A 20,823-nucleotide genomic window follows, 5' to 3' on the forward strand; every position below is an offset into this window, starting at 1 on the left:
ATTACTTTCTCTGTTGTTTATTTATCCCTTGTATTCAAATCACGCCTTTCATTTCAAAACAGGGTGGAACATAGCTAGGATTAGTGCCTGTTGAATTAATACCATGAATTGTATTCAATTGCCTCTATCAAACGAGTTACAAAATCTACACGAAGTTCGAAGTTTTAAGTTGATTTTAAATGCGTCACGTGTCCACCAATTACTGTTTCGGCTGGAAGTGGGTTAATTACTGAAAGAACGATACTGTCACAGGGCTTAAAGTAAATGGTGGCCGAGGTATTTGAATGTCTGTTACTTTTCAATAAATATGAAGATCGCACACAAGTCCACATACTGTTAACCCTAACAGTCCTCAATCCTCCAACAGGCGAAGGATGGATGACCGTTGGGGTTAAAGAACATAACGCCCATTGTTCCGTGAGAAACGGTTTATTTATGTTTCCCCAACACCTCAAGGATAACGATATGAAATTTGTAACCTCCGAGAAACCCAATCCAAAACAAAACTGAACTCTCGAAAATCCATCAAGTGCCCCTCAAGATTTGAACCAAATTTCCTTGGGACAGTCCAATTTCTTCAAAATTTTCACTTGATACATAATACGGTAAATTTAGCGAAATTTTTGTAACTGCTCTACTAAATTCTATAAAAAAAGTTACATTATTTTTGAAACACAATGTGGGACAGAGCACATTTCAAGTTGGTTTTCTCGATGAGTAAATTCATGCACAGCCGAACTGATCCTTTTCAGGCTCTTAAACCGATTTAATCCCCGTCATCTGATTGGTAGGTTGTCGATCATATGTCATCAAATGAATTGCATTCAAATAGTGAATAGTGTAATTAAAGGACTAATATTTTGAGGAGACCACTGTCACCGCATGAAATTATTATTCATGAAACATTCATTATTTGTTTTAACCAAATCCTCATCTGTTAGAACAGATAGTTCCCGCTTGCGAAACAGATTCGTGTCAGATGCGCAACCCACTGTGAGTATCGTGCAGTGTTAGACTGTTCCCGTCCTTAATGTTTTTTTCCTTTCTGACTGAGTATAAACAATACGAAATGAGATGGTAACCAGTCAAATGAAGTTGCACTCAACGGATACCGTTGGGTGGAACGAGTAATTCAATGACGTGTGATCAACGGTCCACCAGTCAGATGACGGGGGGGGGGGTATGCAGGTACATATTATGTATTATGTAATTCTGCATGTGAAACGGTGATCGTTTCACATGTCTAAAGCAGCAGTAACGCGTGCATTTTTAATTATATGTTATACATTGATAAGCTAGACAAAGCACAGTATTTAAATTTAAGCTTTGCTCATAAAGAGTAAATGATGCCAACATAAATGAAATGGTGAAGCAATGTGTTTTTACCATTTCCCTGGACAAGACAAAACAAGAATCGAAGCAAATGAAATGCAATTACGGCAGCTCCGAGGCACAAACAGAAACGTCAGTCAGTTCTAACCTCCTGACGCGACTTGACACCGGACTGAGAAACTGAGATGGCAATTTTTACACAAAGGGGATTTATTCAGGTGTGGTAGAGAACACATATTGAATGTTTCACATTCGCACAGTGGAAAGAATAATTCCTTTTGGTTTCGCCATGTAGCATAGAAAAACTCAATCTGTCCCTTCAAGAATAATTCTTTTAACTGCACTCGGACACATTCATAACATCTGTATTATGAAAATGTGCTTATAGTTTGTCGATAATAATTGAATGTCGACTGAAGTGCAAGAAAAAGTCAATCAAAAATTCAGTGTTCATTTTTGGTGTACACTGTGTTCTTTTACAGCTGTAATATTAATACGGGCGATACACAATAGCACGACTCCGCGAGTTTGCAACGCGTCGTCCAATCACAGTGCGCGACACCCGTCAACCTATTCCACACGCGCATTGTGTCGACAGGTTTCGTGCACTGTGATTGGCCAACGTGTTGCAGACTCTTGGAGGCGCGCTATTGTGAAACGCTCGTATTGGCTTTGCGTCAGGGATGTTAATTTTATACTTACTTGGTTTTGGCCTTACACTGACGTATTATACAAATACTGCATAGTTCGAGGGGAGAGTTACCTCCCAACGTGAAGCAGAGGCAGTTAGTCAAGCTTTCCTACACCTCTGAACCAGTACTTCCCACTATTTTCCAGAAATAAAACCATGCTGTATTTCATTTACTACTCCTTATAAACTTATTCACAAGCAAATTGTTAAAATGACAAGTCTAAGGCCAACATACAATTTGTGTCTAAGCTTTAGAGTTCTGCGTGTCAGGCAAGAACTCCAAACTGCCTGGTTCCGTTAAGATTACATGTGACTGACTACCTGTCTACGAGGCGGTTTCCAGTGGCAATCTTTGGTGCTATATACCAGAAAAACTACTGCACGGCAGTGAGCTGAATTCTCACCGGGGTGACGTCACTTGGGCGTTCTGCTTTCCGGACGCGCGGCGAAATCGGCCAATGACTTGCTCCAATTTGCTCATAAATATTTATGAGGTATAGTAAATGTTCAATACACTGTTTACATTCTCAGTTTGCTGTAAGACGTCTGCACTGGTGAGCAGCCGAGCAAACTTGTGTTTTTGGCCCACGCAAAGAAAACTGTGTGAATACATACATCAGTGTAAGGGTATGACATTGTTTTATGGCGATATTCAGATTACATTGATTACGTTGTTGTGGTGGACTATGACGCCCTCAGCGCTCATGAAAGGCGAGTCTCACGGGCTCGGATGAAGTTACGTTGATCCCAAACCATTTTAGGTCAGGGTCACTGTCGCACAGATTCTCGATACGAAACTTTGACACCAACTGTAAAAAAAGAGTGTTTTTCTGAAATCTTAATTAAAATGTTCAAGTTGCAAAACATTTATATTCTATATTTCATTCATTTTAAATTTCAGTGGCTGTTTATCATCGACTTTGTTTTTAAAACTGTAGACCATTTTTGATTGGCACATAAACTTAATCTAGAAACCAGCGGCTTCCATCTCTCGTAAATCGACTGTTTATTTATTTAGATTTTTGACATTCGGCTTTAACACTGGTACAGTGAAAGTAAAGTAATGTTTTGAAGTTTCTTCATAATGATTCAACAAAAGTAGTGAAATCGGCATTGGTGTAATAACCAGGACGGTGTTTTGCTCACATTTGCCAGCAAAATGTACATTTCCTGGTCGACCAGCCTTCTTCCCACACAGCTGCGGGGGCCGAATCCAAAGGGGAGATGTGAAAATGCCATGTCTGGGGCCTTACGAACATCAAGCCAGCGCTCCGGTCTGTATTCGTTGGGTTCCTCGAAAATCTCCGGGTCCCGACACATGACTTGGAAGCACATGTTAATGTAAGTCTGTTCCATGAGATTTCAAAAACAAAACGCACACTATGTGGTAAAAATCGGGTTGGCAGATGTTTTTGTACATTCCGGTACATTCTGAGTTTCGGTACAAAGTTGAATAAACTGAATAACTGCCTATAAGGTTAGGCTGGTTTATTGATTTGTTTGTGGCAAAACAAGTCATTAGAAAATGACATGTTAGCATCAAAATTTGTCCAGTTAGGCCTACTTAAAATAGGAGGAAAGTGAGCAGGCAGGGGTCTCTACTGTTGCGTTTGATATCTGTATAGTGCAAATATGGTGGGAATGTTACTATCATTCGTTAACTTACTCCTTTCGGAACATTGTAGCCATTTATCACGATGTCGTGGTCGAGAATGCGTGATGTTCCTGGGACTGTCATGAACATTCTAACACAGAAGAAAAATAAAGGAGAACTTAAAGAACTTAAGTCGGAAGAGTTTCTTTCGTTGAAAGCCCATTTGGTTCCCCATTGCAAACTTGTCAGCACACATAATTGTCACGTTAAGTTGTTTGGTTCTCGTGTTTTGTGTACTTCCACACAGAAACACCTGAAAAAGTCGAATCAAACTCATAATCAAATCAGGGACTTGAACGAAAACTTTTCATTGCGTAGTGTCCAGTTGGCGTTATAAAGAGCTCCCTGTAATTTGAGATGTTGGTTTGTTTTATGTTTCGTCTTCATTGTTGATGTCCGTTGTCCTTGCGGTGGCATGTTTCACTACCGGGGGGGGGCATCTTCATCACGAACCTGCTTGATTCCTTGACGCAGCATTTCAGGTACCTCAGATCCTTCAACTTGTCAACTGTTACTCGGCCTCCCTGAAGAACCTCATTAATCTCACTGTACAGTTTCTCCTGGACGTGAGGGTTGTTCGCAATGCAGTAAAGTAGCATGTTCACAGAATTTGACGTCTGTGTAGACAAAGAAAATCGTGGTTGGGTGCAGCATGGCGACGGAGATTTGGTCGTTCTTGGGTATAAAAGAATTTCTACTTTCTCAGGTGAGGATCCAGGGGGTTGGGGTCGACACCCCCCCCCAGTTCTGAGCCAAAAAAGATTAAAAAGAAAAAAGGGAGGGGGAATGATAAAAGAATAAAGTGCACCAATACCATTGTAAACAGTTATGCCATGTGTAACGTTTCACCATCTTTCCGCTTGTCCGGAAAAATGAGATATTAAAAAATCTCTGGTCTGACCCGCCCCCTGTCACAATTCCTGGATCCGCCCCTCGACTGTATCTTTTGTTCAACCTTTAGCAACCATTTTAATTGTAACATCTTTACCGTTTGCAACTGAAGGCAGCTTCTCAGTTGAGGACCTGCTGTTCTGTGGCGTAATTCCTTCCTTTTGCGTTCGTGATGGAATCCATAAACATACTCAAGCACCCCAGCTGAAGACCTTACGCTGACGTGGAATAACCCAGATTTTTGATAATACCGAACATCATGAACAAAGAGGCCTTTTGGATATACCCTTCACATGTTCATAAAGAGCACGATTTAGTATGAGGACCATTGAAGCCCTACTCAGAGATGTTTTTCAGCTTAGGGCTTAGAGTTGTCAGCACTAAGAGCATGCACTTGGCAGAAAGTGCGGCCCTCATCACACACTTATGACCAATGTCTTGGCCCGGTCCACTTACAGTGTCCAAACTGACTTGGAGAAGATCTTGAGTGTAAACCAGAACTGCCTCGGCTGGAAGGTTCTTTGCAAGGAAGTATGAGTAAACATCAGGAGCCGTGCTGTCTGTTAGGTCCCCGCCCTCAATGGTGTCCTTTTTTCGGGAAGAAGAGACTATCGATAGCAGTTATGTAGGCCTGCATGTATACGCACTGAACACATTCTCTGCATGGGTTCTGGTCACTGTGATTAGAGCTGCTCGTCAGTAGAGCTTAGGACAAGAAGTTCTGTTTGTTATATTGACGTGATTTTGACAAGATATTTGTAGACTTATGGTGTCAGAAGACAAGATTATCACATTGAAAACAGTTTGTGTTGGGTTTTGTTCCTGGAGAGAAAAGTCTGCTTTTCTCTTTTCATATACATGTACTGACAACATGTTGACAACGTTCCATGAATAATTTAGCTGTTAACTGCGATGCCCATGAACTGCCGTTTTGATTTGAACCTACGACCAAACCACAACTAGGTCGGTGGTAAGACTTTTACGTGAGGATATTGGTTCGAATCCTATCTGAGCAAGCGGGGCGCTTTTCAAAAACTCTTCAAAGCAGTGAAAATGTGTTTCTATGACAAGTGGATTTTTTGCACACACCCTCGGGCAAAACAAGCTCACCTTGTCAACATGACAAGCTTTTACTGCAGGTATTCAACCCTCAAGCTTCAGTCATCTTTTTGAGTACACAATGGATCCATTATTTTTGCAAGTTTCGTCAGAAGAGCTAATTTAAACCAGTTGGCAATAGTAAGTCTGATTTCACGGAAGATGTTACTTATAATAGTCTGTTTGTAGACGCCATTTTTTTACCTTTGTGGACAAATTAACGCCTCACCTTCATTCTGTCACCGTATTCCTCCATGAGTTTGGATGTTATCGCGCACATATTCAGCCAGTGTCTCTTCATGGCTTTGTACGTCTTGTTTGGAAAGTACCTGAAGAGTTGAAATGCCGACATGTCCAGCTTCGCCGAATGGGGCCAGAAGAGCCTATTTTCCGCCAAGAAGCGGTGTGCGTCCAAGCCAAGGTCGAAACCCGGTCGGATTCCTCCGAGACGCTTACTCAGTGCAATCGATCCCATCACTGCACGAGAGTAATACAGGTCTAACATGTCAGTCAACCGGACTGTTTTAAAACATTCAAATATGTTATGAAAATCCTGCCTACCCAGCAAAAAGAGCATTCAGAGATAATAAGGTTTGAGAAAAATCCTTAATATCAAAATACAATTTCGACCAGTTTTTAGTAACAAATTTGGAAATGTTTATATTATGTAATGTGTTCTTCGTTAGTCCATAATTCATTGATCAACCTTTTTTCACTTTAAAACGTTAAAGCAGAGGCCTTTTTTTTCTCCCCATCACTTCGCACAGGATTTTTTGCCACATCATGAAAACATACATGCGCGCACACGTGGATGTGAGAAAAAATGTTGCATGCATGCACACGTCTCTTTTTCAATACTGTTCACGCATGAACAGGCTCACACCCTGATTCATGTAGAACGGAGTATGGTCGCTTGGCCCAGCTAACAATGAACAATTTTGTCCATTTGCGAAGATATAGATGTATGGAGACTAAACATTTGTCAACTGTTTGTTTATGATTACTAAGAAACTAAACGACACTTTGAAATTTATTAAATTGTTTTTTGAGTCAGATTTAATGAAGTGGACAGAAAACGAAAAATCCCAAACTATTGATTTTTCAAGTATTCGTCATTCCATGAAAACATTTGTCATTCTATATCAAGGTAGAGAACATGTTTATTTTCTCCAAAGATTTTCTGGTCTTCGCTGTGCGTGGTACTTGAGACAGTTATGCGAGAGGGAAGCCCGTGCTCAGTTAAATGTAGATCGAGACAATTTTAACAGCGACATTTCAGAGCTTTTTGACGTACGAAAAGAGTTAGGACGTGCTTGGGTGGCGTGGTGAAACTTCACTCTTCCATTTGAAATGTCCATACGATAGTACAGCATCCCAACAGTGGCCTCTTCTGGTCAGATCCTGCTGTCTGGCTTCTCGTGCTAATCTCGTGTTGACTAAATGACAGAGGGTGCAACTGTCTTCCTGGCAGTATAAGGGTCCAGATCAGTGAATAAGTTGCCATAGACAACAGTGATAAATACCCCAACTTCAAAAAATCAGGAAAAATGCAAGCTTCCAAGGTGTTAAAGACACATTTCAAATTAAAGCTTCACATCCGCCTTTTCAGTTTCCTTGTCAGTTTTCAGTCACTTAATCGATGACTTTTCGGAAGATATTTCTCTTTTGAAGATATGGCCTGCAACCATAACCGGGTGACCTAGATGGAGCTCGAAATAGCCTTGGTGGATAGTCCATCCAGGAGAAGGACCACTATGATTCAAACTCCAATCTCGAACCTAGGATTGGGGCGTTACTGGTGGAAGCTGTCAAGGGCCTCTTTTTCCGGTCCCGCTGCGCCCTCCCACCCACTATCTAGCTTCTCAGGAATGTACCACGAGAGCACGTTTTGGTCGAGGAATGCAATTCAATTGTGAACGTGTGTACTGGTCGCTAACATCCACGGCTTGTCTTGTCATCACCCCGCTGAAGCCAATAATCTGGATGTAGGTCCACTCAAGGTAGCCCACTCGTTGACAGTCCCTTTTGTAAGGTTGTATTGCTGCTGTAAATGTTTTGGTATTTTTGCTGTGGTATTTTTCCGCACAGTGAAGACAGAAAATTAATGTTCTGCTCGTTTGCAAACGCCAAATACCACCCTAGTTTTATTGTAGGCGCTCTCAGCAAGATTATGAAAGCAACGGTGAACATTAGACTCAGTGAGCAGCTCCTCAGGAATAACCTAATCCTTACTTGTCAGTTTGGCTGGCGTCCTGGCCATTCTGCCTCTCATGCCCTTGTTTACCTTTCCCACTGGTGGCACTCAACCTTGAGTCAGAGTCAGAAGGACGTGCTGTTGTAAAGGATATCAAGGGTACTTTGACCGGTTGTGGCATGATGCTGGCCTCCTCTCCCAACTAAAGGTCCAATGACGTTGATGGAAAACTGGTCGACTGGACGTCATCTTACCTCAGGAGACGCCCAAATCGTAGGTTGGTAAGTAGGGCGTTTATAGTCGGTCTTCAAGCCTGAAACTTTTGTTAATGCTGTTTCCCAACAAGGAAGCTCCCCCTTTTCTTGTCTACATCAATGACATTTCTGATTCCATCGGGAACAGTGAGGCACTTAGCATAATAAGCTTATTCAAGGATGGCTCAGCAGTACCCAGAGGCGAGTTCTCGGCGCAGTTGAATATCGAAATGGTGGTAGAAGGTGATCTTCGAGTCTTGCCAGACACGATTTAGTATGGTGATATCCTGGATAACCCACCAAAACCGTCTTTCCCTCACATTCTTGAAGCGGTTGATGTACCGGTACTCAAGCTTCTTGTGCATAACTTTTAGCTGCTATTTGAGCTAGAAGAAACATAATTATCCAGTTAATGGCTAAAAGCGGCACACCTGAGTTATTCATTCTCAGAAGGCCATCATTGGCTTTGTCGACGGGGCACCATGCATGTACTACTCTTCAAATCATTCATACACAGTAAAGTGAAGTGCCTGTGCTCCACTCTGCTCGGTGAGTGCACCTGGTTCATACCTTTATATTCTTGATCACATCCAACAGAGGTACATGGAAATTTTCGGTGCTGTACCAGATGGCGAAGTTGTAGAAAACCGCCAACCTCTTTGTCATCAGCGTACATGTATCTACAAAATACACCTGAATTCATGCCCAGTACTTTTGAGAATTCTTCAATTAAGCCTGTGCTGGCATTCCTAGCAACCGTCGTCTTCCTCCGCAGCATTGCATCCATATTCTCTGCAGCATCCCCTCTCCTGGTGTTAGAAGAGCCCAGACCCAGCTGGATTATGGAAGGGGCTTCCTACCAGTCACTTTAAACGTCTGGAATAGTGTCCCCCGATGTCATCAAGCAGCCGTCGGTGGAGGGGGCTCAGTGTGTCAAGGAGGCCGTGCATCATTTCTTGATTGCTAGCGGAATTGGCTTATGTATAAGTAAAGTTTTTTGAAAAACGGTTGTCTTAATGCCGTTTTCTCTATTACGGTTTGACACGTTGTGTTATGTTCGGGTGGATCTGTTACAGTGGTACCCATTATATGAGCCGTTCTATATTCAGTGTCGTAGCCTTAATACCGCTGCATGGGCTGAAATTTGAGCCAAACTCACTCTCTAAGGAACATTTCATGATTTCTGTCAGAAGATTTGGCACCTCCCCGGGTTTCAGCTGATGTCCGTCAACTTCTCGCGGTCCGGCCATTGCCAAATGACGAATGTGCTCAATGAAGTCATCCACGACGTCGTTGATACGGGGAATGTAGTCTTCCACAGCCCGTGGCTGGAGTACTTTGTTGTTCCAAATGCTCCGTCCATGTTTCCAACGCTCACCATCCCTGCCCAGATAGAAGAATTTGCTGATTTGCATGTTCAGAACGAAGGACAAGACATGTGTGGGGATCGGACAAACAATTTGCAAGCACCCGACATTATTCATTTGAAAACTCGGTCTATCGCCCATCACTGATCTTAGAAATAACTTATTATAACCAATTAAACAGGGCAAAATGACATTTCCTCTGACCTAGTGTCACACGTATGCCCTATATCGCGCTACCTCGTTAACAAACAAATTCATTCCAGCTCTCCAGCTTAATCCGATAAATTTGCTCTCCATAAGTGCTGCAGATACTTCTTTCCTTGTAAGTGTCACGTCTGTCCGTCCAAACGTTTTTCAGTCGGTCGGTAACAATTGTTGTGTAGGCTACCCATTTTGATTTTAAAAAATTTGCATGAGTTGTCGTCTGTTATGCCGATTACCACTTTTCCTGACCCCGAGAGTAATTACACCAATCTTTCTCTATTCGTGCCAAAACTCAAAGATAAAGGTGTCCTCTACAATTCAATAAAGGGATGAGGTTTCTTTCATTGGAGTAAACATTTCGTCTTACTCTGGTCACCACAAGCCAGCACAAAAATTACCATTCATTAGGTAAACGAATTTCTGTCTTTCATGATGCTTACTCGAATGGAAATCCTAAGTGTCTGAGATTTTCCTTGCGCAAGAAATAGATTGCCATCCGAGGACGCTCGGGATACTTGCCCTCTTGGGCAAACACCTGCTTTGCAGTGGCCGGTGAATAGACGTTGACCCACTGACGATGAAACACTCGCTCCGCTACAATCTTGCTTTCCTTTCCGTACTCCTCGTATCTAATTGTTTTTCAGAAGTATGAACGTACATATTCATTTTAAGTGCATGCTACAGTTTTTTGTGAACTTTATGGACCATTTTGTCTCTTCGTCTTTATGAATACATCAAGGAATATTCTTGCAACTAGCCAGAGTCAAGAATTTTTCTTAAAATTAAAGGAAATAGGCTGATGTCTTTCAGTAGTTAAACTCAAAATTTACTCATTGAAAACATTTGCGAGACAGAGGTAGCTGCACATGTATTTGGCTTATTTGGCATGAAAGTTGGCCGGATGGCACGCTTCCGAAAAATACGGAAATCGCCAAACAAATGCAACTTTACTACATCAAAATATAAAATTCATTATATTTAGGCTATGCACTAATCAGTACAACGTAGAAGCTTAGTGTCTAGGTTGATGTCACCATTTTGCTAAAGGATAGGTAAATTTGCATTAGCATAAAAACTAAAAAGGGTCCAAAAACAGAGTAAAATAGCAAAACAAATATTGAATATAAGATCAATTGAAACCCAAAGTTCCATTTTCAAGGACAGGAGGGTAACGGAGGCATTTGCGGGGGTGGGGGTGGGCACAGTCCATTTGCCAACTTGTACGTGGTACGCTATACATGTAATGCTTCAGGGGAAATGCCGACGGCCAATGCATATCTTTTATGTTCCAATTTTTGGATTCAGAGGTCGACCGAAGCCGTGCCGACTGGAATTAATTGTGCGGGCACCCCCGGTCGCTACGCGAGGGCTATAGTAAAATAATTGTATTACATGGGTCCTTTCAGGGGAAGGCAGAAAAGCTCGGCTTAAACCGTTACCTTCTTGTTTACATCATTTAATGATCATATGCACAGAAAATAAATGCCGAGCCACGGGTCTCCTCCAGTTGAGTCATAAATTTGTACTCACACACTACACCGACTCAGGTGACTCTAGTTGACTCAAGTTAACTCAAGTGAATCACTTGAGTCAAAATGATGGAAAACAAGAGGATCAAGGACTATACAAACATTAGATATACAGGAACGAGACAAGACTTAACCGTGGCTGAATCCATCTATCTCATGGGTACACTGTATATATGACTCATGGGTACACTGTATATATGATTAAGTGGCATTACAAATTTTGCAAATATGTATTAAGTAGTGTCAGTTTTAGTTTCTTGGCAAATGTAAGCAGAGTTGGCGATGATTTTAAAGTGTCATTCAATATGTTCCAACTTGAAATGCCACGATTAACTAGACTATTTCTATTTAGGGCTGTTCTACTGAATTGAACATAGAGATGCTGTCTGGACCTACTTCGAGTATTACAGGAATGGACATTTGATGCTAAGGTAAAATATGCATTAAAACAAGATGGTAATGCATTATTTGTATATTTATACATGAATTTGCATCAATAAATTTTGTACAAATCATTAAAACGTAGGATTTTAAGTTACGCAAACAATGGAGCAGCATGATCACAATAACCAGCCTTAACAATGACACGTACAGCTCTTTTTTGCAACTTAAGGATTTTTTTACAAATAGATGTAGCCCCACCCCATGTGATAATGGAATAGTTCAAATACGGAAGAACAAAGCAATACAGGGCCGGCAAGCAAAATACTGCTTGGTAAATAAAACTTTAAGCGATTCATTATGCCAATATTTTTTGAAACTTTACTTGCTACATCATCACAGTGGTCCTTCCAACATTGTGGTTAATTATATTATCTAAAGCCTTATACAGATCTAAAAAAATATCCCAATTGTAAATTTCTTCCTTCTATCCATACTACACACGCATAATTTTTAACGTCGCTTATATTTCTTTCTTGTGCATAGGCCTATATTTGGAACAGTTAATCTAACAATAATACATGTAGGCCTTTTGATAAACCATTTGTCCTTGGTTCGGATGGTTAGGATGACCATACGTTCTCAGAACCCTTTCCATAAGGTCATTTTTCGTCATTAAACGTGATCTTGGTTTTACTTGCCAACTTTATTGTGCCTTTGTCTAAAATGCATGACCTCGTATTGTTTCATCACTATTGCCTTTATATGAATTATGGGCTTTAGTTTACATGTATTATGCACGATGCTGGTATTTTGTCAACGTATTTTTGATTCCACGTATGTGTCCAAAAAACTCTTGCCTGGTAGCTCTGTTAGAGGAGTGTTATACTTAGAACCAACAAGCCGAGGGTTGGAGTCTATTATGTAGTAATTTTTTTCTTGGTTGGGAATTAGTTGGTTGGTGGATGCTTTTATAATAGGAAAGTAAATCCCAACAGTTACCTAAGAACTTAACTTTCTAAGTGTTCACTTAGTTGATCGACCTTGGAGTTAACCACGCCCGTATATGATAACTGCCCCTAACTCTCCTGGGAAAAAAATACGCATTCGGGGCAAGATTTTGCTTACATGTAGTTACATAATAGACGCCTTGCACTAACTGTTTTTAGTGGATAAGACGGGCACAAAGGTACCAGTCCATTCCAGAGATGGTAACCGATTGTAAAACTTGCCCGAATCACGAGGCGTAACAACAGTGTCTTTAGTCAAGGAAATTCAAAATGTTTTGTTTATGTGGAAAAAGATAACACTGTGTACCAGATTTTGTTTAAATCTAACTCGCAAAGGGCTTTCCATGAAGTCGTAGCTCTGATTCATCGATGGACAGTGAACAACTGGTGGACAAGTCTGATCCTTTCCAGTTGGGTGTCCACAGTTCGTGGTGTTTTTAGACGTTTATACGCAATCAACATTGATAACGTATTCTACATCAGAGGAGCCATGGACGAGCGTTTAATGTGCAGCGATAGGAAGGATCACGGCTGCCGTGAAACAAATTTTGTTGTGAAGTTGTGTTTACATTTTGTGTATATTTTAAAAACAATTTTGTACGTATTCCCTACTATAAATCATACTTTTGCAAATTAAACAAAGCATGATGAACGAAGTCTATTTAACTAAAAGAGAAACTAGAAAAGGCCTATAGATACAAAACCCCGCAGGTTACTGAGGTTACCAGTCAAAATCTACCATTAATTGCTTGACAGTTTTCTCATTAAGGGAGCATCTGCTCATTGAGTAAGCAGGAGGTCGTGGGTTCTTTTGGGAACTTTTAATGCAGTCTTTAGTTTCAAGCATTTTTCTTAGATTTTTTTCCTGGAAAAATGTTAGAGGATAAACAGTTCGTAGGGATCAGGTTTTTGACCCAACACGCACATAGTCAGTTTGTCAGACACTGCAGCTGTTCCTTCACTCGAGCCACTTTGCACCCGAATGAATTCACAGCATGATTTCCACAGACTAAAATGATAAACACGAAAAAAAAACCACTTTTATATGGATTCTTTTAGCATGAACAGTGTTAGAATTCAGCTTTTTAGCTGATTTCAACTTTTTTGTACACTGGATCTGTACAAATTAAAGTATGGGAACATTTTACATTTCATATTTTTGCTAGCTGTTTTCAGTTTTAATTTCAAATGGCCACTCACACCCCTGCTTGATTTCACTGTTTTCCATTAGAGCTGTAATACAGTCCGGTAAGGTTGATCATATTGTTGTGTTGTCTTTCTTATCCTAGCCCTCGTCAAACTGATGACCGGGCAATTTTGTTTGTAGATAATTGTGTGGCCTCAAATTCATTAAAAATAACTTTTTCATCTGTTTTTTTACATTTTGCATATAGTTATGAATACATGTGGAGTAAAGGTGCAGTCTGTTTTTAATTCACGGCCTGGCCAAGAAGCAACTTTGTTTCTAGTGCTCCTCTCTCGTTGCAGCAAGTAAACAACAATACATGTATTGTTTATGTACATGTATATATATATTTTTGCAAAATTATATTGAGTGGAGCAAAAGTACCCATCTAGGCCTATTATTACAAGTGCTGCACTTAAACGCGCAATCCTCATCACCACAAGATAACAAAAATATTCTTCAAGTTAGTGTATTGGCTGCACCTCTACTTTTCTGATCCCAGCCTCACTTGTCGGAGAAATTTAGCGGAATTGTTTTGGATTGATGTTTGAAAACTAAACTGAAACTCTCAGATTCCCGTCGACTATGTGAATTTTTTGTTGCAGTTCAGGATGAACCAAAGACCAGAGGCCGTTGGGTGTCAGGCTTAACCGGGGCAAAATGAAGGGGACTAGTCCAGGAAATCATGATCAGAAATGGAAGGGTCAAAATCACGATCCAGCGGGAGTTATCATAGTGGGAGAATAGGAGCATTTTGAGGTATTCTAACAGGGAGACAGCAAAGGAATAACCACGCTAGGTTGTGAAACAACCGTGGTTGTATGAGTGCATGAATGTGACCCCACTCTTAAATGCCTTTGAAAGAATCTGGCACAGTGATTAAGCAATGGGAATCCTCAACATTTTAACATCTACATCACGTCCGTTTTCAATGCACCAGACTGAGTGACACATCAAAAGACAGAGCTCAAATTTCTCAATCTAATTTTAAGTTAAATCAAAAGCTGCTCCGGAGAAGTGTGACTCATTTTTACAGAGCGGGTCACAAATTTGAAACACTCTGCTCAATGTATTTGCTCGTTTTCTGTATTGATTGTTTCTTGGTCTGTTATTAATGATGTTGGTTAAAAATAGGTTGGTTGAAAAAATTTGCTCCCAGGCTAACTCCTAACCGAGCTTTTATGTTATTAAAAGATTAATTAATGGCAAGACATTTGGGTATCCATAAACTGATATAACTTATTGCAAATTCCGCGAGTTTTTACCTCCGTTCCCACATCCTGTGGTAGTCTTCGGTTGTAAAGCCATTCGTCAAATAGTCAGGTAGGTTTCCAATGATTGGCCAGAGTCTGGGACCGGGGATCTCCTCGAACGGTCTAACCGTCTTTGGCGCCTCGGACGTGGATGCGGTCAACTCGTGGAGGACAGATTTGGAACGAGACCAGTGGACGGCTGGCCCGCAGAAACCATTGCGGGTAACCTTAGGTAAAGCCTGACAGCAACGATACATGCTTGATGCTGATTCTGATTACGTTGTTGTCTTCTAGTTGTGTTAATTGTGACGTTCACTCCGTTTTATGGAGGCAAAATGCTACCGTCGGGGAAGGTCATGCAGCTACGTCAATTACCTACATCATTCCATCCGTCGTGAAGAAGACACCGCCGTTTCCAAAGCGAAAATACGGTTGTGCGCGTGCGCGACATTTTCTTTGTGGAGCCTGCCCTCTGTTGATGGAATGGACGACTAAATTGTTAAGAAAAGGGGAGGGATTTTTTTACCAAACAATATGAAAACAATGAAAATAAGAGAAGGGACCTGAATATTCATAGTTACTTCTCTGTTCACGTTCAATGTCGCAGTGGCACTAAAACCGTTGTCGATTCGACCATGTTAACACGTCTTGTGTGAGCGGCCTACCGAAGAGGTGGGGGGGTATTTTTCATTTCGTACTGTTAATTTTTGATCGATTTCAAGGTAATTTTTATGGGCCTCAAACTGATAGAAAATAAGTTTTCTAGAGAAAATGCTCAGTGTCCGGTTGAAGAATGGTCTTTAGCTCTTCATCACTCTGATGATTTACTGAAATTTTCATAGCTGGAGGCAAACGGATATAAGGGTATAAACTAGAAAGCAATGCCGGACTGAGGATTAATACATTAAAATATGTATATACCAATATACATGCCCACACAGTCACTTCCCGAATTCCTTCAAATGCTTTCCAAGGCTTCTTTAAATACAAGCAGAGAGTTTTACTTTGACAGACAAGTTATCTGCATGTACATTTTCCACTTTCTCAAACAAAACCAGTCCCGCCTGATCAAAATTTCTATAAACGAGATAACAGTGTTCTTTTTGTCCAACACCAGCCAAGCAACTTGCTGGATCTCCTCCAATCCAATTTGGACGCAATATTCGACAGCGGCTATATGCACAGACGTTTAGTCTTCGAGGAAAATGTTTCTTTCTGTTTTGGTTAGTAGCTCGTAGCCAAAAGACAGCATGAACTCACACAAATTGCTATCACACACAAGCAGCTATCACAACATGGGAGCAAAATACCCAGCTACAGAATACTTTATGGCGACATACTCGATAATGTCATGGTGAGAAATGGTATTTTAATCTCGTGCTTCATACTTCAATAATCATGTTACGATAAGCTATCAGTGGCCCCGGTAAAGCTTGGCATTTAGAAGGGAACAAATTATGTGCTTGGAGAATGGACACTGATAATGTCCTTCGCAAATGTTCGAGCCGAAGTCCCGAAAGGATATTATTCATGGTGTAAGGAGATTGGCGCACGCGTGGCGCATAATCCAATGTGGTGTGAATTTTGGAATCTCCGAATGTAGAATCACTAATACAAGTGAGGATCGAGATCTTCCACAAATGCAAAAGAAAGGGGATCAGAGTCGAAATCTCACAGTACACCGGAACAGTTTTTAAGACAAGCAAGTGGGTACTTAATCAACTGTTTGGAGAGAAGCCACGTGATGGGCTGTCGACCAATAGGGATGGCTAATTTGTCTGAGGGATACGGATATATAAGGAAGTACAATGTGTCATACGAGACCTACATATCTTTTCCAGTACATAATTCAAACTATATATCACCAAATTTTACAGATGGAGAAGATTGGAATAAAACTTGAGTACTCGTATTTCATCAGTAATGTTGGCCGTCTTGGTTCGCTTTTCATTATAGAGTTCTTCCTTATCTTTTGCCGCAGAGTGAAGTAGGTTGGAGCAACAGGTTGGACAGGCACGGGTGCCTCTAACTTTTGTTTATAATCAACCGTTCAAAAATCTGGAGGCAGACACTAAAATGAATTACATAAGCGTACAAATTACGGGTCCAGCACTATTGCGGGTTGTAGTTATCAGCTTATTTTTAAATCCCACGGTCCCCAAGTATTAAATGTCCGGAAACATTTGACAGACAATGTTGAAAATAATCTTGTACAGGACAAACAACCGTAGTAAGGCTGTCCCACATGTTTTAGTCGAGAAGAGCACATCAAGGCTAATACAAATCGTAGGCAAGTACCAAATCTCAATAGAAATGACCCGTTAACGCCTTCATTGTGCAAGAATAGGGTACGTTTATTCAAAATTTCCAAAACTTTGAAACAAACCCAGATTGAGGAGATGGATAATGAGATATTTTCATCTATCGAATGAGTTTGACGAAGTATATTTAAGACAGACAGTGAAGTAAAATCTCTAATTAGGACTCCGTTGAACTGATAGTGAAAATAATACAACGTGCAGATTAATGATTTTACTGGGTCACGTGGAATGCTATAGTACAAAATTAATATGGTGTTTTTGGCTTATAATGAGGAATGTCTTGTCTATGTACTAATATCTACTTAAACTAAGATTATATACACAAAATATCTCCATGCAAATGTCTCACTGTATAAGATTACTCAAGAGACTGTGCTCATGTGTCAGCCCTCTTGAATTTAAAGGAACCAGGAAATAGAAATGTTATAAACTTTACTAAAAAAAACCCCTGAAATTGCACATTTGGGTTTCAATTAACATCAGTTTAAATTTGCTTTGTAATTTTAACCCATATTTCGATGGGTATTTTTTTGTTTTTATGCTAATGCTTATTTGCATATTCATGAGCAGAACTGTGATGTCATCCAAGGCGCTGAATCTCAATGTTGCACTGATTTGTGCACAGAAAATTTCTCGATTTTTTAACCACTGCTATGGCAGATTTTATTTTCTTTGGCAATTTATTGCTGTGTAAGTATATGGCAACAATCCAGCAAAAATCCTTTTCACAAAAATGTTCCCAGAAAGCAAATTTGGGGTTCACAATTTGAACATGAAAACATGCAACCTGAACCATGTCTTCCTGTATTTATATCAAAGCAAAACGCCCTCACTTGTCCAGAAATGCTTGGTCAACTTTTAATGTTTGAAAAAGTGCACCGTTCAGTTCACGTAACCCGAAAAAGATTTCAAATAGTCTTCACACATGGAAGAAGAGTACAGAGATACACAAAAAGTGATTCTAAGAAAAATTCATTTCCTGGATCCTTTAAAACGAGGATAACGTTCAAATTTGGAATCTGAGAGTAAAAATGACGGCAACAAAATAAACGCTTTTGACTAATTAATGGCAGTTTACATTCTACATTATTAAGAATTTGTGATAATTGTATCTGAATGTTAAAGTCACATAAAAAAACCTGAAAGTGTGGCTTAGTACCCAAAGTAGTCTCGCACCATCCCATTTAACAGATTACATTGGATGTGATAAAGTCAGGGAACATGATCAAGAAATCTTTCCCATGAATAAGGCTTTCTTTGTAAGGGGGGGGAGTTCAGTTCATTTCACGAGTAACACAGAACTTAGCATGTAACAACTGCACAGCTATTACAAATGCTAATTACCACAGCCTCTTTGTCTTAAGTGAAACGGGAGAAAAAAAATGACATATTGAAAGGAGTTTGACAGAGATTAGATGGTGCCGACCAATTCCAGCAAGGTCCTTCGTGCTTTCCTCGCCTTTGTCAAAGCGTACGTCATCGGTCGTCCGCTTCCGTATGATAACCGACAGCACAGTCGCGTTATCTACTGTTAGCTAGCTGTCCGTAGCGGCCTAGTACGTGCATGAACACGGACATCTACGTACATGTACGTACGTAAACACCTGTTCAGAACGTGCACATGCAAATACGTGTCGCAGAGACCGTGTGCAATGAGGAGATCAAGGCGAACAGCGACCTCGTGCGGCCACCGTTCCAATAGTCTTACAGACGTGGGTAATGAAATATAAATGAGGAAACAATGCATGCACAAATTACGATGACCTGAAACAATATTTTGCTTTTTCTTCCTCGTTATACCGAAAATATCTTCACCATAAATTTACTATATCTTACATCTAACAAAGTAGCCGCCGATTTGAAATAAATTGCTGTAAAAAGATTTATCGATGATAATCAATGAACAATAAATTAACACAATACGATCAAAAGAGGCTTAGTAATTAGTACTTGTGTTTTTGCCTCCCCGCTGAAAAGTAATTCATGTTCGAGCATTGCTATTGGCTTGACAAAAACTTCAATATTCGGCATCCAAACTGACAAGGCTAATCGCGCACGTTAAATCGCAGCTAGCTACCAGCCCCTATATAATAGGGACGGGGACCAGTCTAGTTAGTCCCACGTTAATTCAGCATATTTGAATATCTCGCTGGCCACGGGATAAAACCACTTGACAACTAATTCGGGTCATGTAATCATTCAAAATGAGTGTCCAGAACGCATTCTTTGGACTTCAATTTTCTGAGATGTTTCATTTGACATTTATAGTTATTATTTTATAATTATGACAGTCATTCTAACAAAGGTTTCTATTGTATTCAAATAATATATGGAATCAACAAATAAAGTTCAGCAAAATAGGAGGTTACAGAAACAAGTGACTACAACAAAATTATTTCTACAACTTAAATTATTGTGAAAAGAGTAAGCTAAGAAGTTGCAACTTGCAAGCGTAAGGTTATAAGTCAAAAGGTAACACACATTACTGTCGATATATGTTTTCAGTACTTAAAAAACTTCATTGAAGGTAACCAGGCAAACCTGTCATATTCAACAGACATTGAACATGATTTCCTCCACTTAGAATTAAGTTCAGCAAGTTTTGTCTTCCATGTTATCTCACTGGAATGTTGAATCCAAAGGTAAAAGCTGTTTGATTATCCCTCGCCTGTAAGGATGACAAGAAACTCATGGAAAGCCTTTAATATTTTTTTATTGAAAAAGGTCATTGCCTTTTTTCAGAGATACATATTCTGTGCCACTTTTTACCATTAATATGCATGAACACAATGACACTCCCTTTCGGTTAACTATGTCTGAAAAAGAAGTTCTCTTGCTTTTCAAGACTGAGGTCCCTTTTAAACAAAAATGAAATATGACAAACCCTGACGTAGATTTTGTGAAATATAGGTGAAGAATTTAACAAACGTTCAGTTCTTACAGGAGGTGCACACATTTAGCAGCTTAATTCTTCCAATTTTGCATTCCCATTTAGGGAAGAAATGGAAATTTCGACTACCGTTTCTAGGAGCTAGCAAGCATGCTAGCTGGAGGAAAGCAAGCACGTCGGCAAATCAAGCAATCTCCCTTATCCACTACATGTACATATTTGTTAGCAATTACATTAAAACAGGAAGTGTCAGCAATGTTATGGCCAATCTGAAAATAATTTATCTTAGCTTACTGCAGATACGTTACGTCTTTGAAACTTGGGTCAAATACGGGCGATTCGACAATAATGCGCCTTCAAGAGTTTGCAATCACAACACGCGAAATTTGTCGACCATTTCCAAACACGCATTGGGTCGACAGATTTCGCGCACTGTGATTGGCCAACGTGTTGCAAACTCTTGGAGGCGAACTATTGTGAAACGCCTGTATTGAACTACGAAGGGAGCGGGCAAATGTGGATGCGGGCAGTTAGAGATAGAGAGCTATTTTGATTCCTGAGAACCACA

The 20,823-nt window shown here is 40.2% G+C and overlaps 2 protein-coding genes across 7 annotated transcripts in view; both read right to left on the reverse strand.

Annotated features, from left to right (window-relative positions):
- Nucleotides 1–2,315: 2,315 nt before the first annotated feature.
- On the reverse strand, nucleotides 2,316–15,437 carry LOC110982160 (putative cytochrome P450 49a1). The gene is made up of 9 exons (XM_087138045.1): nucleotides 15,057–15,437; nucleotides 10,126–10,314; nucleotides 9,274–9,497; nucleotides 5,896–6,143; nucleotides 5,025–5,156; nucleotides 4,131–4,294; nucleotides 3,690–3,768; nucleotides 3,170–3,370; nucleotides 2,316–2,832 (listed from the first exon to the last, which is right to left on the reverse strand). The coding sequence occupies exons 1-9, from the start codon at nucleotides 15,299–15,301 to the stop codon at nucleotides 2,719–2,721; spliced, it is 1,596 nt and encodes a 531-aa protein (XP_086994171.1). The 5' UTR covers nucleotides 15,302–15,437; the 3' UTR covers nucleotides 2,316–2,718.
- A 1,940-nt stretch (nucleotides 15,438–17,377) lies between these two features.
- LOC110982204 (dipeptidase 1-like) overlaps nucleotides 17,378–20,823 on the reverse strand; it is a 28,897-nt gene continuing 25,451 nt past the window's right edge. For all 6 annotated transcript variants that reach the window (XM_022240462.2, XM_087138050.1, XM_087138049.1 and 3 more), the window contains one exon: nucleotides 17,378–20,033. The gene's annotated coding sequence lies outside the window, so the exon portion shown is untranslated. The remainder of the gene's footprint in view (nucleotides 20,034–20,823) is intronic.

This window comes from Acanthaster planci, linkage group LG06 (assembly GCF_054643075.1).
Source record: "Acanthaster planci isolate LZ-2023a linkage group LG06, COTS_SCS, whole genome shotgun sequence".
NCBI lineage: Eukaryota > Metazoa > Echinodermata > Asteroidea > Valvatida > Acanthasteridae > Acanthaster > Acanthaster planci.

What these genes read in the sequence shown, in the direction of transcription:
- LOC110982160 (XM_087138045.1), bottom strand. Translation starts at nt 15,301, where the DNA reads ATGTATCGTTGCTGTCAGGCTTTACCTAAGGTTACCCGCAATGGTTTC. An exon ending in CACAGGATGTGGGAACGGAG is followed by an intron (nt 10,315 to 15,056) that starts GTAAAAACTCGC and finishes AAAAACAATTAG; the next exon opens with ATACGAGGAGTACGGAAAGG. An exon ending in CACTTAGGATTTCCATTCGA is followed by an intron (nt 9,498 to 10,125) that starts GTAAGCATCATG and finishes CTATCTGGGCAG; the next exon opens with GGATGGTGAGCGTTGGAAAC.